The sequence below is a fragment of the Triturus cristatus genome, chromosome 4_1 (assembly GCF_964204655.1).
Source record: "Triturus cristatus chromosome 4_1, aTriCri1.1, whole genome shotgun sequence".
Classification (NCBI taxonomy): Eukaryota; Metazoa; Chordata; class Amphibia; order Caudata; family Salamandridae; genus Triturus; species Triturus cristatus.
The window spans coordinates 1,265,160,333-1,265,183,874 of NC_140585.1; the positions used below are offsets into that span (position 1 = coordinate 1,265,160,333).

Sequence of the window (23,542 nt, forward strand, 5' to 3'; positions counted from 1 at the left end):
TGGAAACGGGCACTGAGGAAAGCTATTGAAGGCTGAAACGCGTCTGCCAGCGTTTCATGGACTCGTAATGCCAGCGCTTTTTAACAAATAAAGCCACTTTTTCTGCACTCCGGAGCTGTCCCGCACTCTTTCTTAGTGAGAGGGAGTATTGGCTTGATGTTGTACCAGCGTGCAGGTTGCTGGTGTAGCGGGACGCCCTCTCGGTCAGGAGTGACGCGTAGTGCCTGCAACTTGGGTTGTCGCATGAAACTGCAACGCGCCACCCCCCTGGTATGGTGGATTTCCAATTGGACGTTATCGTTACCTGGGGAGAGAGGAGGCGAGATTGATCCACCTGACAAGGGGTGCCAAGAATGGCTTGAGCTTTCCGGACAACTGCGGTGGAGTGAGGGTCAGCAGCCACACAGTGGGACATCACATGGTGTTGTGCAATACCCCATCACTGTATGGGATTGCTCTGAGGACTCCACCTACCAGCATGCAGTAGACTGGGAAGAGCTGCGCGTGGTGCCGCCGTGTCAGAGGCGGAAGGAGGGGCAAGTGATCAGCTGACTGGATGTGGTCGCCATTTAAAGATCGTAGTAGCTGACCCCCAGAGATGGAAGGAGAACATGGAAACGGGCACTGAGGAAAGCTATTGAAGGCTGAAACGCGTCTGCCAGCGTTTCATGGACTCGTAATGCCAGCGCTTTTTAACAAATAAAGCCACTTTTTCTGCACTCCGGAGCTGTCCCGCACTCTTTCTTAGTGAGAGGGAGTATTGGCTTGATATATATATATATATATATATATATATATATATATTACCTACTGGCGGTCGCCAGTAGGTAGTTATAGTTAGGACCACGTTTCCATAGGAAAACCTCAACATTCTATTTTGAATAACTTTGGCGCCGGTCGACGAATCCTCGCGAATTTCTCAAAATAGGTGGGGCGCTACGCTCCGCTCCTACCCTGAAAGTCTCGGGGGGATCCGTCAAGCGGGGGCTGAGATAAAAGGGGGGTCCCAAAACGCGTTTTTCCCATGCATTTTTCCATAGGACCTTTAGAACGACCTACAGCCCGAACGGCTGAACAGAATTACTAGAAATTTGGCAGAGAGGTAGTCCGTAGGTCAAGGAAGTGCCTTTTGTAGGTTTGGTGTAAATCAGTTCAGTAGATTTTGAGAAAATAGCCTTTAAATCAAAATATATATCTGAGCCAGCTTACGGTACGCTTACCGTACGCTTACGGTAAGCGTACGGTGGCGTGCGCGAGCGCGATTCTGATTGGCTCTTAGATCTTAGTAAACATTCGAATCGGCCGAAACCAGGAAGCGGCGGCCGCCATTTTGTGTATTTCACTCTGAAAAAAAAGAGTGAAAACAAGGAAAGGGGGCAATGAGGAGAGTTACAGACCCCCTAACAATTGTAAGGGGGTCAAAGAAGGACAGAAAAGTACAAAAAAAACATTTATTGATTTTAAAAAAAATCACGGGGTACGCGTACGGTAAGCTCACGGTAAGCGTACGGTAAAAAAAATAAAAATAAATAAATGAAAATCAGATTTAAGAGTTTAGAAATTAGGGAGCTCTAAAAAGAGCTGTTGTGTTTATGGAGTCATTTTTTTAGTGGTACCTACAAGTAAGTACCGATGCAGAGTCTAAGGTTCAAGAGGAAGACTCTGTTCCCTTCATCATTGAAGTGCACACCATCTCCTCTATAAATGTCTTGCATGTCGGAACGAACTGCGTTAAGTGGGCGCGCACGCCACGAATGGCGTAAAGTAACTTAGCATTTAAAAAAACGTACAAATTCACTGAAAAAACCATAGGTTTCACACACGTTATAGTTAGGAATTAGCATTTAAAAAACCTTGCAAATTCACTGAAAAAACCATAGGTTTCACACATGTTATAGTTAGCGGAAATTTTACTGATAAAAAACCAATGAAATTCCCCCGTTATAGTTAGTGCAGGCAACTATAACTCACGCGACCGCAATCTTCTGCTGATGACATATGTGTCTTTATGAAAAAAAAATATTTGTAATATATGTATAGCTAAAAATGTATGGAAGAAGACATGGGCAAATAAGTGTCTAAATTCAGTATTAGCATCAGCAGAGGATTGCGGTCGCGTGAGTTATAGTTGCCTGCACTAACTATAACGGGGGAATTTCATTGGTTTTTTATCAGTAAAATTTCCGCTAACTATAACATGTGTGAAACCTATGGTTTTTTCAGTGAATATATATATACACATACTACATATATTACCTACTGGCGGTCGCCAGTAGGTAGTTATAGTTAGGACCCTGTTTCCATAGGAAATCCGCAACATTCTATTTTGAATAACTTTGGCGCCGGTCGACGAATCCTCGCGAATTTCTCAAAATAGGTGGGGTGCTACGCTCCGCTCCTACCCTGAAAGTCTCGGGGGGATTCGTCAAGCGGGGGCTGAGATAAAAGGGGGGTCCCAAAACGCGTTTTTCCCATGCATTTTTCCATAGGACCTTTAGACAGGGCTACAGCCCGAACGGCTGAACAGAATTACTAGAAATTTGGCAGAGAGGTAGTCCTCAGGTCAAGGAAGTGCCTTTTGTAGGTTTGGTGTAAATCTGTTCAGTAGATTCTGAGAAAATAGCCTTTAAATCAATATATATATCTGAGCCAGCTTACGGTACGCTTACCGTAAGCTTACCGTACGCGTACGGTGGCGTGCGCGAGCGCGATTCGGATTGGCTGTTACATCTAAGTAAACATTCGAATCGGTCGAAACCAGGAAGCGGCGGCCGCCATTTTCTCTCTCGCACTCTGAGGGGGGGGGGCTGTAAACAAAGGCAAAAAACATATAAAGGGGCTGTTTAGACAGCGCCCATGCACATAGCCATGTTAGTCGAGTCCTCAAAGATCCCCCAAGGCCAAAAACGGTAAATTTTTATTTTTTGAAAATTTCGCCGATTACGCTTACCGTACGCATACGGTGCGCTTACGCTAAAAATTTTAATAAAAAAAAAAAAACACTGTGCATGGCATATTATTGTCATCACTTACAAATTAAATTTAACAGATTACCTATCACAAGGAAGCGCATAATATGTCCTCCATGTGCGCACGGTGCGTAACGTGGGCACACGGTGCGCGTAGCGCACTGCGTGCCCACCTTGCGTGTACGGCACTAACTGCGTAAAGTGGGCGCGCGGTGCGCGAAGCGCACCGCGTGCTCACTGTGCGCGCACGGTGCGCGAAGCGCACCGTGCGCGCACGGAACGAACTGCGTTAAGTGGGCGTGCACGCCACGAATGGCGTAAAGTAACTTAGCATTTAAAAAACCGTACAAATTCACTGAAAAAACCATAGGTTTCACACACGTTATAGTTAGGAATTAGCATTTAAAAAACCTTGCAAATTCACTGAAAAAACCATAGGTTTTAGACATGTTATAGTTAGCGGAAATTTTACTGATAAAAAACCGATGAAATTCCCCCGTTATAGTTAGTGCAGGCAACTATAACTCACGCGACCGCAATCTTCTGCTGATGACATATGTGTCTTTATGAAAAAAAAATATTTGTAATATATGTATAGCTAAAAATTTATGGAAGAAGACATGGGCAAATAAGTGTCTAAATACAGTATTAGCATCAGCAGAGGATTGCGGTCGCGTGAGTTATAGTTGCCTGCACTAACTATAACGGGGGAATTTCATCGGTTTTTTATCAGTAAAATTTCCGCTAACTATAACATGTCTAAAACCTATGGTTTTTTCAGTGAATTTGCAAGGTTTTTTAAATGCTAATTCCTAACTATAACGTGTGTGAAACCTATGGTTTTTTCAGTGAATATATATATATATATATATATATATATATACACACACAAACACATACATACACAAAAACACACATACATATGTAGTGTAAGGAAGCCACCCCCATTTTTGGGTGTGTAAGTGTCCTTGATAGTAATGACCCATAGTCAACAACCAAGATAAGGGAAACTTTCACATGTCCCAAAAACTTTGCTATTACAGTTTCATATCCCAAAAATGTAAAACTTGATCCCAAGACCCTACAAGCGGGTTCCAAATTTTTTTGGGCCAAGACTTCCCTCACTAAAGAGATTCGTTGTGCCGCAATGGGCTCAATTTCAGTTTCCAAAGACCTCTCAAATTGTTTTCATATGACAGTGAGCTCTGAAGAAACGATGGAGATCTTTTTCCGGTTGGATTTTCGCGACCATTCCACGACAGCGCTGTGGACGCGGGCCCGATGAAAAATTGGGAACACCCAGAGCCAAAGGCCTTGGCCACGACTTGCAGGAGCGAAACCCCCCCCCCCACCCCCGTCCCAGGATGCACCGCTCGCCTTCTTATTGCTTGCACGTGTTAACTGTGTCAACTAAGTTTAAAAATGCATTCTAATAATCCATGTAATTAACTTGCGGGCTAAGAAGGCTGGAGTATGATCAGACAGACATGCCAAGACGAGGAAGAGCGAAATACCGAAAACACCCGCTGTACTGTAGAACTGATGACAGGCCTGCGAGGTGGCGGCAGTCCGACTGCTGGCTGTGAACAGAAACACGCGATACCCACCTGGCCCCCGGGTACTGGTCCTTACCCCATGGACAGTACCTAGTAGAAACAGCAGGAGGCGGCAGCGTACTATCACAAGTCGCAAGGAGGGGGGGGTGGAGGTGGGGGGGGGGGACAAAGCAAGGGGCTATTCCACCATCTTTGTCATCAACCATTATAAGGTGCATGCATAAAACCGACAGATGTGGTCTAGCGCTAAAGATGTTGATAGCGAGACCAAGAAGCGGGGTTTCTTTCTTTAAGCAATAGTAAAACACAACTACATGTTTAGGCAACACTGTATTCCAGAGATAAACTTTATGTACACAAATATTGTTTATATGGAATTAAATGAAAAATACCATAGGACTTTTTACTGGCATACCATCAAATGTGTCTAGTGAACTAAAGTACAGCATCTGATGCATGCCACACGACAAACGATTCACTAGATGTGTAAGTCTCGGACCCGAAAATAAGGGCCACATTACCATGAATTGTCAAGTTTTATCACAAATTGAAATTAAATATATTTCAGCCGCGTGCACACCTTAACGCACAAATACTAAACATCCTGAAGAGAAACATCCCACACACAAGGAACGGCATTAAAGCCACACAATTGGCAGGAAGTTATTGCAATTTCACACCATCTTAAGCAGAGCAATGGATAAGTCGGGCATGCATCCGCTCACAGAATGGTCCACAAAATAAAACAAGAATTTACAATGCAATAGGTCTTGTATTCACGAGTTACATCTATTGGCATTGTAAATGACAATGCCTTTTATGTATGTTTTGGGTTTTAAAACATAAAAGGTAACGCCATTTACCATACTAGTAGCTTAAACTCTCGCAAATGCAGGACCTTTTGCATTGCAATAAAGGGCATTCTCGGCCGCTTGTTAGATTGTAAATATCAGAGGAAGAGACCTGCCTGCGATGTCTTCAAAGTAGTGATAAATAGTGCAGTGAAGAAGATGTGTAAGTGTTGTAAATTACACAGACAAAATTTGAAGTGAGCTGCATATGATCTAAGCTATAAACACATTTCGCTCCGATTACACGGTCGCGGCTCAGGAGGAAGAGCAGGGGGGGGGCTATTTCCTGCCCAGTCCGTGATTTGAGTGAGCAGTGTGGCATTGCGTAATGTCATTGCTAACTTTGGCTTAATAAAAAACACCCCAGCTGTAGTAGGGCCCTGGTTTCACCTCCTGGTGCAGGGCGGGCTGTGCTTTATGGCAGGCAGGGAGGGAGGGATGGTCTGGGCTGCATCTCCGGCCTCGTACAGTGCCCCTGCTATTACTAGTGAGCGAGAGGCACCGAGGTGGTGGTGGTGATGGTATTGGTGGTGGTGGTGTTATTGGTATAGGTGGTGGTACTGGTGGTAGTATTGCTAGTGGTGATGGTATTGGTGGTGGTGTTAATATTACAGGCTTTTGAAAACAACCTCTGAGGTGGGTTTAGTGCAGATGACATGTAACACAGATGTGCGGTTTTCAACTTCAGCCCATCAGCGCAGAATTATGTGCTACCTGGAATTCTCATGACTTAATTCGCTAATCCTTTCTAAATCCATTTTACTTGGGGGATTTAAACTGACACGAGATAATGCCGGGGTAAAGTGATTGAAAGCAGGTGCCTGTGTTACGGGGGCAAAAGACAATTGCCCTAACGTGCGTCCCGTACTCTCCATGCCACTGGAATCAAGCTATCCTGGCAGCAGAGGGGTGAAACCCCGAAACAGGTCCTAGGATGCTTGTTTCCAGTCCAGGGAGGACCTGGCTTGGCAGTTCGGGCTGGACTGTTCCCATGAGGCACAGGGTCAAGACTGAATTACATATGGCTGGGTTCAAACTGGAACGGCATGGTGAGCAAAAAAAGATGATTTAGGCACAGATCTCTGTACTGGGGTGAATGTATGACATGGTTCTGCATTCTGTCCATCAACTGTTTTTGCATGTGTTACGGGGGCGGCAGTGCTGCTTAACAAAACACAAGCTGTTTCAGCTGATGCAGCAAATGTCCAGCCTGCAGTAAGAGAAACTCAATAAAGTTAATAGTGCTTATGGACTAAATAACAGGTCCCATATAAAACCGAAGTAAAGGGGCCAGTCCCCATGAGAGGGTACAAATGAAGACAAGGCTGTACTAAGGAGAGAAACACGCCTATTAACGAACCCGAAGGCAGCAGTTTTGAAAAGACAATGACACAAGTCAATGAAAAATATAGGAGGAGAGTAGGCCCGGCTTCTCTTCCATACTCTACTGCAGCAGTCTCTCAGAGTGAGCAGCACATCGACCTAAAAAAAAAGACAGTTTCCATCGTCTCCAACATAATCCATTACTAAACCATACACCAATCCACTAAAAGCTTGCCAGCCTCGATTTGATGCATAACATCCCCGAGACAACAGGGGAAAAACACCCAAACGAAACTTCAACTGTGACGCCGGTCACTCAGGATTCCAAAACAGTTCAGGGGGGTGCCCCAATTCGGAAAGCACTCCGAGATCACTTACGGCTGTGGTGCACAATGCACTTTTCAAAAGATACACACATTATTGTGAGTCTGCTGCAGCCTTCTTGAACAATGGATTAAAAAATACAGACAACAATCTGTGTGCTCCGAAGCAAGAGTGCAGTGTGTTACAGGAAATTAAGAGCAGTGCAAGAATTGAGGAGGGAGGCAGGCGCTGCTGCAGCAGTGACTCTGGCGGCTGCATCAGTACAGAAAGCCAGGAGCCTACAGACTTACCTGATCGGCAAGGAGAGTACTCGATGAAGGTGGTGAAGTTATTCATGGAGAGGTAGCAGGTACCGACTGTGTCGCGGTGAGCCTCATCCTTAAGCGTGCGCCAGCTGTACAATGGTGCACAGGCCTGTTGAGATGGACAAAAAGTCAGTGTTAATCCTAGGGGGGGAAAGGAGTCTCAAAGTAAAGGCAAGGCCCTTTCTGCAATGTCTTTACACCCAATATTGGTGCCCCCTTCGAGAAAATGCTGAGAACTCCATTAGCTTCCCTCCAACAGTGTTCCTGGCCCACTATAGCCAAAGAACACCTACATCACAGCCTCCCCACCAAAAAAACAATTCTTTCAACGGCACAGTTATACCAGCTTCTATGGCCCTCACTGCTTTTGGTATTCAGATTCGGGCTTTCTAAACCTTCTTGGTTACTGTAACAAATAAACCTGGGCAACAATGCCAGTTCCTGGTTCCATTGCATCCCTTAGGTTGTTGGGGCTTGTGTTACCCTCCTGCTGCTCTAGGTAAAATACACCCTTTCGTCGGTCCACCAAGACTGGCTACTCAGGTAGGTTGCTCTGAAATATCTTTGGCACAGCAAAATCCAACAAGCCACTATTTGGATGAGAATGTCCCCTACACTGTACACCCTTACATGGTATACAGGCGTGCTTCCCTGACCAGAGTGCTTGATTGAATGTGACACATTTTGGCGCTAGCATCATATGGTTCTAAGCAAGCAAACAGAGGCCTAGGCTTATTGTTGTCCTGCACCTGACCAGTCACAGGGAGTGTTGCATCAAACACACACACACACACTCACACACTGTGGTTATTGTTGCATACCGTGTTCTGAGATTGTTGGCATGACCAGACCTTTTTACTTTTTTATCTGCGTCAATCATAGCGTGGCCTACAGACCCCTTTTTGTGTAAAGTTCCACTGTACTGTGTGTAGGAGAGTAGGGTCTGCTTTCTATGTTCACCCCCACTTTTTGCTTTTGCTTTACTGGTTTTCGACTTAGATGTGGCTGTGGGCCTGCTAATCAGACCCACAGCCCTGCTGTTCTCTCTCTAAATTGATACTATGTACTTTAGGTGCATAACCCATTTGGATAGGGTCACCTTATTGGCCCCTGTACAGTGTACCTTAGGTACCCAGGGCATAGGTGTACCCTAGGCCTACCAGGGGCTGCAGCATGCATTATGCCACCCCTGGCCTGGCCTTCCATTATGACACAACTGGCTGATCACTCAGCTGGAGCAGGGTCGTGTAATCACCCCTTGCTTAGGTGTAGTATTCCTATACCTAACTTACATATAGACACATGTGTACCTATCAGCCACTCCTATGGCAGGCCTTAACAATCCTGGAGGCAGAGTGCTTGGTAACATGTGAGATGGTGCTCTAGCATGAGCTGAGCCTGTCTACAGCTTTCGGAACCATGTCCTTATAGCTGTTCTATGATATAGCCTACCATATACTCTTAAAGTGCCTTATAATCTTAAACGGTTATGGTAACTATGGTTTGGCTTTATCAAAACATGTCGTGTAAGGTGTAACACTTTGGAATAATACCCCCATCCCATTTCTGGGGATGAGGATATTATCCCTCCCTTCTAGAGGGAGAAGACATGTTGTAACCTACTTACCCGGTTAAAGTTAACCAGAGCCCCAGCATCACAAAATGGATGCTGCTGCCACAGACACGAGTCTGACCTCCTGCTGCTGGGAGTGATCCCGGCAAGGGAGGCTTGGACAATAGGTTTCCTGCCTTGGGAGGTGCGAGCACCACCCCAGACAGGCCTTAGTGTATTGGGGCAGGGAGGGATGAAAAGAATGAGACATGCCTGGGGCACACAAGGTGTCCCGTGCATAGTCCAGTTCAAACCGGTGCTGGGGCACTCCAGCCCCAGTCCTGGCGCGAAACTGGAAAAAGGGAAGGGGGTGTAACCACCCCCCTCCCAGGTCCCACCCATAAGGCGTGTCCTAGCAGGTAACCCAGCCCCCCAGATTTGGATAAGAGTGGTAGCTGGGCCCCAGGAGATTAGATTATCCTGAACCTGCAACTTGAACAGAAACTCTGGACCTTCGACATTAGACGAAAGAAGACTAAAGAATCTCCCTTGTGGCCAAGGAGTGGCTACCCTGTGCAAACAGGCACCATCAAGAGACTACCCTTTGCTTTGCTGAAGTTCTACGAGGGACCGACTGCAGAGCCCGACCAGAGCCTGGACTTCCAGACTTCTCCGACCCTGATCCACATCCACAGCCGAGCTGAGATCCGTGAAGGCGACGAGAGACGTGGGACCGGCTACCTGGGAAAAGTGGCTAGTATCTTCCAGCGCAGCTTCTGAGGCACCCCCGAAGTTGTGCACTGGGGATTGAGAAGCCCCAACCCCAAGCACCATCTGCACCGAAGATCAGCCCCCCACACTCCACGAGTCCTGCGTGGGGCCCTTCTGCATTTTCCTGCTTGCCGCGTCTGTCCGGTTGCTTGCCCGTTGGCTAGTGGCCTCTGTGACGACGCCTCCTGAAATCTTCACTGCTGGTTTGGCTCCTCCAGACTGGCTCCCGCTTCCTTGCAAAGGAGAAGCACCTCAGACCTTCCTGGTCTGCACCAGAAGCAAGTCCTCCGTTCTTCGTGGCTTCCGCTTGCCAAGGCTTGGTGAGTCCTAGTTCGACTTCGATGCCGCCGACAGCAAGAGCCTTTGTGGGACAGCTCGCCTCCTGGTCCTGGTCGTCCGACGTTTCCTGGTCCCCGTGGCTGCAGCGACAAGCTTCACCTTCACCTGCAATCTTCACGACATCGCCTGGTTCCTTCCTGGTTCCACGTGGTCACTGGCTAGTGACCTTGACTCTGTCCCTTCTGCTTGCAGGTATCCTCTCTTCTTGATCCCGGCCTTGGGATCCACCGGACACTCTGTACTGACTGCCTGTCAGCAACTTTCCTTCAGGCATCCATAGAAGTCCACGACGAAACCCGACGCAAGTTCACACCTATGCACCCGCAGTCCGTGTGCTAGGTAACTTGGGTACTTCGGTGCTCACAAGGGTAGTGACTATCCTAGGGTCTAGTTTCCGAGTCTCGACTCTCTAGCTGCTTCAGAAGTGTCCTTAAACTGTTAATTTCTAACTGCTAGTAATTCTATCGACTTTTACGCATTACGCGTGAGTGTTTCCACTCTGCACTTGAATCCCGTGTTGCTAGTGTAGTGTAGCCCCAGCGATTCCCTAGGCCTAGGCCTATCCTATTTCCGTGACAGTGGTCCTTATACCACTTCTTTAGTATATGGTTTGCATGGCCCCTAGGGCCTAACTGTATTACTTACCTGTGTGACTTAATGTATGCTTAAATAAGACTGTGTTGTACTTACCTCTAATCTCATAAAGAGTGCTGAGGGTTTGACTAGAATAAACACACTTTATTTTATATATATATCTGTTGTGGGGTCCTTTCATTTGGTATTCAAGGGATTATATATGGTATCACAGCTGGCTTCACATGCCATTCAGAGTTTAGCCTAAGACTGCTCTTGTCCATGCTACCACTAGGATAGCTGGTCTATAAGGTTGACTTTACAACCAATCACCATAAGGGTTGGTTGGACTGATATAAGGTGTACACTAGAACTAGTGACATCATACATCAGGCCAACTTCTCACACTGTGAACACCCAGGACCTTGCATTGACATCCTGGGCGTATGCTGACTGTATGTGTGTGTGTGCTGTGCATGTAGTACATGGAATTAGTAGGGGGTGTGTGAGAGTACTCCAGACTATTTTGGATGCCCCTCATTTGTCATGCAACAAGATGAAGGATGATGGAGACTATCGTAGACTGTGGAAGTCTATTGTCTGCATTCCCATGGCTGGGGGTTGGATATCCAGACAGTGACTTGTGGAGAATGCAGTCCCGATACCTTCCATGAAGATTTAGGTGAGCAAGAGGCTGCTGATAAGCTCTTCCTGAGCACTGCCATTTGGTTGAAGGGAAGGCTGAGGGGCGGGACTGCATGTCTGTTGCTCAAGGTGAAGAAGTTACTAGGTCAGGACTGACATCTTTTTTTAAATCCCAAACTACTGCTTCATAGAGGCAGGTGCAGAAAGCTCACACCCCATTGTGCCCAGGTTGTGGGTGCAAGACAATCCCAGAGCTGCCTGTTGTGAGAAAATCACACTATAACAGAGGCCGAGCCCGCCCCCCCCCCCCTTTAAAATATTATGGCAAACCTTGAAGAGTGGGAAGGACAGCGATGAGCACAGAGGGTAGGGCTTAGAAGATCATTTGAGGTGCACACATGCCACACTAAATTTGAGACTAATAAAAAGTGAATACATCAAACTAAACAGAAATTGAGGAAAACACTATTCCCCATTATTTGGGTGATGTGAGCCATTTCCCTCCAATGCCTTACCATAACCCCAACCTTGAATCAAACTGTCCCTTTCAGAAGAAAATGAGGTTCCATGTAAAGCCACATACTTCCAGCAAGGATGCCCTCAGCTCCAAAGCTATCAAGGAAATTGAGGCGCTTTGCTTCTTTTTTTTTTTTTTTAAATAAGACTACAGTGTAGCCATCACACCCCTCAGCCCCAGTACCTGGTTTGCTCATTATAGCTGCTCCCTTGCAAAGCTGGCAGTTTCCTCAGTCCAATATGGGCCCCCAACTTGCCCAATCCCCTGTTCTGCCATCTCTCCGAGGCCCAAGCTAAGGTGTCTCCTCAGCTCTAATTGGGCTACTGGTTCAAGGTCAAAGCAACATTGCACTGGGCCCTAATGAAAGCAAGGAAGGACAGTAAAGCATTCATGATCGGAGTTTAGTGCCAACTATCGAGGCCCCGAGGCACTGATGCCATTGCGCCTGGAGCACCAATGAAGCCTTAAGCCCTGCCAAGAGGGCTTCCTCCTCTGCCCACTCCACTGGGCCATCACTCCTAATACGAAGGCCCAAAGCAGACGGTCTATCCATTTATGTTAAAATAAGTACAGAAATTAAAGTAAAAAAATCTTCACATTTCGACCCCCGTTGCTTTGGCACGCTTCCCTGCACAGCAAGGGTGACCTGGAACCTAATGCAAGCAAGGTAAACGGGCCCAATCTCCCCTCCTTTTCCAGTAAGACAGATGTACCTGGGGTGCCGTGGCCTCTCACACCCTTGGCCACAGTGGTAGTGATGGCTCTTTTTGTAAAATAAATAAAAAGTCCCCATAGATCATCATCTTCCTCAGTGCATCTCTCAGAGCAAGCGGTCGGTCCATTCGTAAATAAAAATAAATTAGCCCTTAAACATCGCCCCTTCCTCTGGATCATCTACTTAATAGATACATTATCCCTGAATCTTCCTCCTTTCTTTCTCGTGGGCCATACATCCGAGGCCCCAGTGGTCTAGGTGATCAGGGCTCCCCATCTGAATGAGACCCTGCCCGCCGCCACTCTGCCATCCGCCTCCCCGAAAGCACATCCGCATGTTGAAGTGGTTGAAAGAGATTTAAGTGGGCAGCATCTACCAATGGGCTAATGTTTTTAGAATTGTTTTACGAAATTATTTCCTATACATTTTGTTAAATACAAATATCTCTGAATGGATAACGAGGACCTTGAGATGCCTCTGCGTGAAAGTGAAGGGAGGTTGGGGGAGTTGTCCTATGCAGTGAAGCCGAGAGAGGGTCAGAGCTAAAGAAGAAACAGGCCGATTCACCTGGGTGCCTGCTACCTGAAAGAAAGGTTAATGTGTGCAATTGGTTTACCACCCAATGTAAAGGCTGCTTGGAAGCCAGAATGGATTATAAATGATGGAGTTATTTGAAGCTTCATGGTGACAAAGATTTACTCTTTTTGCGACACAAACATGCATTTAAAAGAATTTATTTTATATACCAACTCGTTTCATGGCAGTGTGTGTGTGTAATCATTTTAATATAATTCTTACATATTCACTGTGCTTTCTGTGCCAGGCTAGGACGTCATAACACTATAAAAAAAAAAGACCATATTCCCCACCTCACTCTGTAGTGATCACATTAACCAACCGAGATTTGATACTGTAAAAGAGCGCATTTTTCATCAATTAATTTAACTTACATTTAGTGTTATAAAGTATAAAGTTACCTGAAGGTGAAGAAAACAAAACCCTCAAAAAATATTTTTCTTTTTAGCCATGCCTTTAACCCTATCACCACAGAGCTCATGATTAGTTTCCATATTTTGTAATGCACTAAAACTGCTGCATGTAAATTAAGTGTGTGTGCAAAGACACCCCCCCACCCCCCATAAAGTCAGCGCTTCATTCGATTTTCATTTCTACTTATGTACTGAGGCATTTGCGCCTCATCGGGAATATTGCCACGGACCCCCAGAATTGTGTAACCCACAGTTTTAAGACCTCTGCTCTATACTAAGGCTATATATGGAGAGAAGCCTGAGAAGGACACTTGAAAAGAGGACCACCCCCAAACCTATTCTGAAAGTGGAGACAGTGGATGCACAAACCCCGCCTAGAGTGTGTATAAAAGTGGGACCTAAACAACTCTAGTTTGTTCCAGTTCCAAGTCATTCATAACCAAGGAAGAAGTGCTCAGCAGAGTACTCAAGCACTGCTGAGAGGCCAGGGCTGATCTCTACCTCACAGCCAGCATCCCAGAGGTGACGGGACATCAGCAGAAGTTTTTGCTTTCTGCCGGAGTAGCTGACGATCCACATACTGTGTAGAAGGCTGCCTGCAGAGGGAGAGAAGGAGTCTGCCTGTCCCTGCAGGAAGAGACGCTGGGCAGAAGGGGACGCCCAGTGTGTCCCTGGATGGAAGAACACTCGGCGTAAGCAGAGTGCCTAGAGCCAATCTTACAGGAGTTTCCGGACAGGAAACAAGAAAAGCTTGAGTGCACGCGACAGACCAGTCAGGCTGAAACTGCCTTCCTGACGCTATCAGACCAGCTAGGGATGCAAGTACCTTTGTGAACCATCAGCCCAGCCGGGGCTACAACAGAAGGGTAATCACATCTGCTCTGCTGGGGATCACAACCTGCTTCAGTGCCAGCCTATAGTTCAAGTGGCACTGCATCCACCCCACCAAACAGGGCTGCAGCAGCCAGGCTCATACCTGTGCTCCAAGGCCATCGATCGACGCTGGACTGAAGTCATGCAGCCATACGAGAAGAGACGCTGCCCACACCCGGCCTCCTTGCACGTCTCCAAGTACTGCTTTTCCACTACCATTATTGTGTATGTTGGTTGATAGTTGTGTTCTGAGCTCTTGCTCCCTACACTACCACCGCCCTAAGATGCCTGTAACCTCTCGCCCTTACTACTCAGTCAATTGCAGAAAGTTTTACTGGCCCACTTTGCAGGACCATGGTAGGACAGACCCCATGAATGCAGTAGTAAACTACCTCAACCACCATAAACTACCTCAACCACCAAGGTAAGAGAACAGGAGTTCCTCCTCCCCCCCCCCCCCCCCCCCCGTCTGCTCGGTGACTCCCTGAATGGGAATTAACTAAATAGCTTAACCTGAGTGCAAGCATTGACAGTGATTTCTATAACCGCTTTTGCTCTGAGGTACAGAGCCCGGCAGATAGTGTTTAAACCATAACTAAGTAATTGTAATGAGGTAAGAAGCCCACCCCGGCTTGCAAAATAAGACTTCAATCCATCCAGAAATAGGTCACCAACTTCTTCCTTTAGGAAATGAAAAATTGATTTAGAATTTTGGTATTCCCACTAATTACAGCTTTGTGGGAACTGGAATTATTGGACAAAGCTTGCAACTGCTCTAAATAAAGCAAAAGTCAATGAACAGAGGAGGGGGTAATCAGACGTCTTATTGCATGGGCAAAGTTGAAAATTGTATAGGGCCCCATCATCTGAGCATCCCACTGGGAATCTGACATTTCTTACCTCAGACTCATTTCTTTCACAACCTCTATCCCCTGGTATACCTACCTTGACCTCCGACTGTCCCACTCTCTAAGAGTGTCATCGTATTTATTGACCACAGAACAAGACAAATTTCAACAGTTTTTGTTTAACAGTTTCTAAAATGTGAACGTATAATTCAGTATGATTTTGCATCGCTCTGAGACTACTTGACCACAACAAGCTTTGCCTGCTTGTACTTCTTGATCTCTCCTCGGCGGTTAAACGTGACAACATGATTGATCTTCTTGAGAAAAGGATGGGGTTATCTGGTCAAGTTAAGCTGATTTGTCTCATTCCTTCATAACAGAACGCCATGAATTAATTCAACCAATCCTTTTCTAACAGTACGCCGTTCTCAACTGGAGTGCCTCGAGGATCCACACTCTCACCCACGCTTTTCTAACCTCTCAGGACACCTTTCACCAAACCTCCGATTCACTCAAATATACATCATCACATGTACGCTGATACTCAATTGTACATGAAAATGGCATCACCAGAAGATATCAAAACTCTCAACTGTGCCCTACTGAAAACTCAACAATGGTTAACAATCAGCTTTTGCTAAACATGCTAAAGACAGAATTTCTCCTGAACACCCCTCACAACTACTCTGCCCCAATTGAAGAACAACTCAAACTAATGGCACTCAACTGCACCCCTCATGTTGTTGAATACACAAGATCATTAGGCATTACTCTAGACAAATACTTAAATATACACGACCACATCAGTGCAACCACCAGAGGTGCCAATCACCAAATCAACACTAAGGCAATTCAAAACGTTCCTGCCTCCAAATGACTTTTATTTAGCAGTCCAATCCCTAGTTATATCCCGTTTAGATTACAGGAGTGCAACCCTGACAGGGTTACCCAAAGTGGCCCCTTAAAGGGCTACACTGAACTCAGCTGCAAGACTCAATGGATCATGAAAACAAGATCACATCACACCCGATCTAATACAGCTCAATTGGCTCTCTCTCGAAGCTAGGATTCAGGTCAAGATAGCCTGCTTGACACACACAGCTCCTCGTCACAAAATTCCTGTTTACCTGGCAAAAAACTCAACCTATCTGTTATAAGTCGATCCCTACGAAGTTCTAATTCTCTACTGCTAAAACCACAGAAATTCAAGAGAACTTCTCCGGTCTTGCCCCTAGAATATAGAACACACTTCTTCCTGAAACCAAATCCAACCCTTCGACCTCCTCATACAAAAAAAAAAGTAGTAAAACGATTGCTCCTGAATAAATGCTTTCAACATTAGACCTGAAGCCACTCAAATTGACTTTTTGTGCATAAAGCTCTCGTGGTCTATTCTACTAAGCAATTTTAGTACTTTATTTCTACTTCGTTTCTTGCTGTTCCCTTTTCTCATTTTGTATGCTTAACTTGTTGTATGTAAAGTATTTATTATTTGCAAGTCTACTTGTTTAACATGTCTGCTTCTCTGTACAGCGCTTTGATACCCGGACAGGTCATGTTTGCTCTTTAAAACACTTCCCAAATAAATAAATCATGCAAACTTGAATTAAAAGGATATGGGGAAAAACATTCAATACGATTCAGAACAGTGGCCCCAAAATACGTATTGCCCAGGGCTCCCAAAATCTTTATGGTGGCCCTAGGGTCAATGAAAGTTGCGAATGGCCCCATGACATGTTTGACACAAAGTCAGATGCTTTGCAATTTGCATGAAAGATTTTTATACCAATATATACAATATTGTAAGCAAAAGTAAAAGCCCAAGAACACAACCTTCACTTAGCTAAAAGTCCAGCACTGATCAAATATGACAAATTACTTTGCCCACCTGCACAGCTACAGCAACGTGCTACATGTAGGGAGTCCAGAGGCAATGACGTGAAGGGCTCACTTCATGTCATGCAGGTTGTTTAGATTGCACTTCAGGATGTCTAGCTGTAGACAGACCACGAGGGACAGGACAACATGAAAAACGGGAATAGGAAATCCCCTGGTGAATGGAATCATCTCCCCAAAATGCTCATCTCTCAGTGGACGGCGTCATTGTGCATTGCTGCAGGCTTTAGGGCTCAGGGCGGGATTCAGATAGTCATATCACCATGAAAGGAAGAGGAAAGAAGGAGGTGAAATCAAGGTGGAGACGCCAGGTTGAGGAATCCAGGCCGGACAGAAAATCCAAATGACAATGATAATGGGACAAGCCACAAAGCAGAGGGTAGTCTGGATGGTCTGGTCCCAAATAAAAGCACATAAGGACAGGGGCCCAGTCGAAGCACAACATTCTCAAGGGGCTGACAAATGCCCAGCTCGCACCTACCAGTATTGAGTGGTTGTGTGCTCGCACTGTTGCTCCAAACCATTGCAGGGACTTGAACTCCACCTGCTCCTCCCAGTCGGAGACATTTCCTTTGAACTCGTGGCTGCGTGGACCTGGGGAGAAAATGGGAGCAGGTTAGGCACTCCTCTGTGCATTTCGGCATATATCGATGGCCAATGCATAGCAGAATAAAGAACAAAAGGTGTGTGCAAGGTCTGTATACAGGAATAACTAAGCCTCACCAAGACAGCTGTGTAACTTCAAGAGAAGCCCTACTTAGGAGGCTAAACCAGCCACCAGAGTTCTCACTGAAAAGTCCCATGTCTGCCCGTGCCACACAGTCTCACTTTCAAGGCATCTCTGGAGCCTCTAGCAGACTTGATTGTCTATGATCATACAGCAGTTGACAATATTCCATTCACCATGGATATATTCAGTGCCACTGGAATTATGCAGCACAGGAAGACCAAATTATGGAGCAGGGTTGACAATTATGCAGCAAGAAAGCACAAATTATGTGGCTTAATGCGGCACATTTTTGATAGCATTATGTAATTTTTACACAGCACTGTCTGGGACAACGTTTTAAGTCATTAGTACCAGTTTCACATCTAAATACAGCAATAGCAACTGAAAGGTAAATGACCTTCCACTGCAAGGAAGCACATGTTGCAACTTTAGTAACTTTTGATCCACTTGAGTTAGAAAAAATGTTGGCTGTTAAAATCTGCAGATTTGGCAGCAGATGATGGATTTTGTGGCAAATGCCGCAAATTCATACTTACACCGAAAAAGATGCAGCCGTAGAATCGCATAATACTAGTGGCCCTAGATACAGAAATTAAATACTGTCAGGATGCACCACGATTATCCATCGCCACAGCAGGCAAGGGAAGTACATCTTTTTCCTTTTTTTAAAAGACTTATTTGCAGAGCCACAGGAATTATACGGCAGACGAAAGGGTTACACGATTTAACAGGGTTGAATACATTTTGCAGCAAGAAAAGGCAAATTAAGCAGTGTGGAAGTAGACTGCCAAAATGTTAATGTGTAGAACGCGAAAACGCACTTCGTCCAATTTAGGGCAATTTAGCTTCTGTAGTCCATCTTGGATGCAGCATTGCCTACACCACGTGATCGTTTCTACTATTTATTCTCTGCTATAATAAAGAACTTTCAGGCTTATGCTGTGACAAAATTAGACTTTCCCAGCCGAGTCAGACAATATGTACCTTTCCAAGGACAAGTTGACTGTCCCAGACTGGATAACATACTATGTAAAATGGTATGTTCTATGTGAAGAAGCTGTGAAATAGCAGAATCGATGTGTTGATGTGTGTAGAGCACTAATCAGCTGAGAGATCTAGGCGCTTGGGCAGGTGTGTGGTTCTCAAGGTGCTAACATGAAGAGCTAAGTCTTCAGCTTCTTGGGGAGCTCAAGTAGGAAGGAAGAAATTCTGATGTGCTAAGGAAGGTCATTCCAGGTCTTGGGTGCGATATTGGAGAATGAAGCACAGCGTAGGTGTTTGGTGCTTTGGTAAAGTGTATGCGGATATTCAGGTAATTTGGCCCTGCATTGCGTGGGGCTTGTAGGTGTGTGCTAGAAGTTTGAATTGGCTGCGTTTTTGAATGGGGAGCCAGTGAAGCTACTGAGGTGCTGTGATGTGGGTGCGGCTTGGGAGGTCAAATAAGAGTTTTGCAGCGGTGTTCTGGATGGTCTGGAGTCTGTGAGAGTTGTTTTGAGATGCCTGCGTAGAGTGTGTTGCCGTAGTCCAGCCTGCTGGTGAGGAGGGCTTGTGTGGCAGTAGGTCTGATACTCTGAGTCAGCCGTTCGAAGATATTTTGCAGCATGCATAGGATGAGGAAGCAGGAGGTGCGCAGTGCGATGGCTTCAGCAATCTTGTTGAGCTTTTTGTCAAGAATGTAGTAGAATGAGGAGAGAATTGCTCAATGTATTCTGAATTAAATGTTTCTCTCTGCTTGCTTCTTATTGGTTAAAAGCCTGTGAACCGAGGAATTGAATATATCACATCTTTTGTTTTAAGTCCTATAAAAGAATTAGGTTTCTGTATGAAAGGAGAACCTTTCTCCATTCTGTGAAGGTGAATCCATGCTTGATTTGCTACTGCCAGATCTCTACTGAACTCTTTGACTTCTCATTTCTTACTAAATGTATAAGCTTTCATATTACTAACTAATGGCCTAGCTTATGGCTTGCTGTGACTATTTTATTATGTGAGTAAATCTTTAAACTTTACCCCTTGTCTGTCGTTCTTTGAATAGAATGTTTCTCGCACATTGTTCTAGAATTGGAGATCAAAATACTTAGTGAGACGCATCTAGTGGGGGAACATCAAACTATGATCAGGACTACAACACTCACAGTCCAAACTACCAGCACGCTAGGGAGGATAAAACAGAGGAGGGTTAGCTCACTGACTGCAACTTAAAGGGGTACATTTTGTAATAGTGAGACTTCACTACTTTGACATTTTTACTCTTCTTAATACGGTCTTGGGCATAGGTCTCACCTCATTAGTACCAGTTTGACAGCCAAATATAGCAACAGGAGTGTGACAGGTCAACCTGTGCCAAGGGCCTTCCACTGCGTGGCAACATGTGGCCTGCAAGCCACCTTAATGCTAGCATAGGGACTGTGTGCCTCCAACTTTTTGTATGCACTTCTATCTTGCCTGCACAGTGCGATGACCCACATGTACCAGAGATTCCTACATGTTTTTTATCTAGATTCCAACAGTACCTGAACCGACATGCAGGTTTGTGAGCCTCAATCCCCGCCACTTCACTTTCCTCGTCAGACAGACTGCACTATCTGCAGTCTCCAAGTTACCAAAGCTGCTATCACAGAAGGTGCCCGAGCCAAGTGGCTACCTTTCTGTCCATCACAGCGCCTCCTGAGAACTCTTAAGATAAGGGTGGCTCCTCCATTTGAGGAGAGGCGAGACGTCCAACAAAACCCCAGAGCTGAAAAATAAAACTGTAATAATGTTTATTTATTACCGTTTTATTTTTCAGCAGCTCATCCCAAACTAAGTGTCAGGACGGGACGGGGTCAGTGCTGCAGAGTGGCAGCAGCAGGGAGCTGTGCGCTTTAAAATGTGCATATCTGTTTGGCTGGCTGTCTTGTGACAAGGGCTGAACTGGGAACCAAAACCGGCCTGGCAAAGTGCTCGGCCAGCCCCCTGGGGTGTTGAAAGTGCGGCCGAGCTGTTTGCCAGGATTGGTTTCGGCCGATTTTGCTACAGGGGCTGATATTGCAGCTATGCTGCAAAAACTTCCCTGTAACAAAAACGGCCCCCCACAGGCCCAAAACCGGCCCCCACCCTGGCAGCCCTCCGGGGAAGTACCCGGTGCCCGCTACGGCCAGTCTGGCGTCACTTGTGACGGCAAGCCAGACATGCCCATTTTAAAGTTCTCTAACCCAGTTTGAGTATCTACCAGAGTAGCAAAAGCGTCACACGTTTTAAAGCATATTATCTTATGTAAAAGAAGAGTTTCAAAGTAAAAGCTGCTTCAATAACCTATACGGTGTAACTGAACTGAGCGTCCTAACCAAAACCACCACCCAAGAATAAGCCTAGACTGTTCGACCTGAAAATCAAAGCCAAAAGAGTAGCTACTTCTCAATTCGGTGAGCTTGCAGGAGTATCTGATACCTGTGATCCCAGGGAACATTTGAAATACTTGTTACACGTATTAACCAATTGAACTTATGTCACACAGGCCTAACATACAGACTCCCCATATTTAATGAATGTAGTAAAATCATCAAAGTTCCATTTATCAAAATAAATATAGAATACCATCAGCTGACCATAAAGTAAGAGAAGCAAATGGCAAACAATGCATCACATTATTCTGGCATTTCAGCTCCTCATTTCGGTACTGCATGGAACATAATTCAGGAAGACCTAACCATTTCCTGCACTTTATGTCTGGCTGAAAGTCCACCCCTCACAACAAGTGGAAGCTTATCTCTTGCAGGACACTTAACTCCGATTTTTCAGTACTGACCAGTTTATACAGTGTGAGAAGCTTTCATTCAAATACAAGCACTACAACCCGACCCGACCCATCGGGAAAAAAAAATGGCAGACATTTCTGGCGTACCTGCCCTTTACTTCTCAACTAATCAAAATAGTATGGAGATGCTACCAAATTTTAACACATGGTCCAACCTAAACTTTACAATGATCTGTATTCATATAGTGGAGGGCCATAACAGAAAATTGGATATTTGTGACGAAAAATGTGGCAGAAGTGACACAGCAACTGTCAAAGGAGGATTATTTGAGAGCTGTCCACCAAGGCACTTTTGGATGTTTGGGCTAAATGCCAAATAAGTCCTTGTAGAGCCCCTTCCTCAATCTCTCTAAATGGTTGTGCTCAATCCTTCCACTCACCATTTAGCGACCTAACACTAATTTATCAAAGCCTCTAACTCAATGCTTTCTGTTATTTCAGATGGACCCACGTCCCTAGTAACTTTGGGTGAGGCCAACTGTACGTATTAGGTAAACATAATAAAATAAACTATTTTATCAAGGAAGAGATACTTGCTTTGGATAGCCTCTTTCAAAGAACTCTAAATATAACTCAGTTCAGAAATTTCCTGTGTGAAGAGCAGTTTTTTTGTAGATGTAGCGGCTTAAGCATCAATTCCATGGGACAAGACACTTTGAAAATGTGAGCCCTGCACCACTACTTTTGTAAATCCAAAACTAATTTGGCAGGTACTTAAAGTTTTTTTTTTTTAATATTTAATATATTAGTTCGATTTTTTTCAGTTCACAGATGGGACTCGTATGGTGTTTCGTGTGGAAAGCGGTGTAACCAGTTCCTGTGATTTTATTAAATATTGTATTACTTTTTTTTTTTTACATAAGAATTTTAAAAACGTGGTCTCTGAAGACGCAGAAAAGTCAAGTCCTCTCTACTGACTGCAAGTAGTCCACAGGTTCTGGCACAGCAAATAAAGGGTTCACATTTCAAAGACATTGGCAACCCCATCACACAACTAATAAGCACACTGAATGCATAAGCCTAACTCTAAATGAATATCACAGCTCGCTTGGGACGATGTTCAAGTCTCTGCTTAGCAAGTATGTCAGTTGTGCAACATAGGCACTGCACGGTTAGACCCCAAGCCCTGCAGTCTTTTGGTACCACGTGAATGTTGAACATCTGCGTGCCTTAAAACTTTGCAAAAAAAACAATAAAAGCATAAATATTCAACCTCATGCTGGTGATGGGTATTTATGTTATTAGAAAGGGTTTATCCTGGACAATATAGAGATCTTGACAGTTCTTAATGGGTTTTTTGCACTCCTCCTGAAAATGTAATGAAGTTTGGTAGATCCTTAACATACGTTGCTTCGGGGAGGAGCCAAGATGGCGACCGGGACGGCAACGTAGACTCCCGGCTCCGTGAACCTCCGCATCCCGCACGGATATCCTGCACGAGATCCTCAGTCTGTGCTATGCGATTGTGTTTCTGAAGGAGAGTGGCACCCGTTCGTGTGACTCCGAGGTTTCTGGCTGCGGTATCGCCGGAGAAATGTGCATTTGAACTTTGCGGCCCGTGCAGCCCTGGAGCCAGGACCTCGAGTGGACGCCTTGGCCGGGTGGCAGTTCAACAACAGCGGCCTGTGGTGACTGGGTGGAGTCGGTCCACCGGAGCGGTGCCAAACTCGGCCTACATTTCGTCGGGGTCGTTCCTACTGTCAAGCGTAGCGGACCGAGTGCATGCCCGGGGGGGGCAATTCTCAGATCCTCCGGTGATTGTCCCTGCCTTTGATGGTGAGCTGCCCGGACGCCGCCCGTATCTCGCCCTGATCCTTGCGGGCCGCTCCCGGATTTTCGCGGGAGCTGGTCCGTGGTGGGGACGACTGTTGCCCGTGACAACGCAACGGATAACTTTTTGCCTGCCCCCGGAACCCTGTCTCCAGCGACGTGGACCTCGAGGCGCTTGTCCCTGGGTCCCGGCCCCAATA

General features: G+C 45.7%; 1 protein-coding gene across 1 annotated transcript in view; it reads right to left on the reverse strand.

Moving 5' to 3' along the window:
• The window catches only part of ITGA5 (integrin subunit alpha 5), a 285,403-nt gene that overhangs the window by 121,875 nt on the left and 139,986 nt on the right, over positions 1-23,542 (reverse strand). The window contains exons 3-4 of the mRNA XM_085654764.1: positions 17,528-17,640; positions 7,314-7,437 (exon numbers count right to left, since the gene is read on the reverse strand). Coding sequence (XP_085510890.1) covers positions 7,314-7,437; positions 17,528-17,640 — 237 coding nt within the window. The remainder of the gene's footprint in view (positions 1-7,313; positions 7,438-17,527; positions 17,641-23,542) is intronic.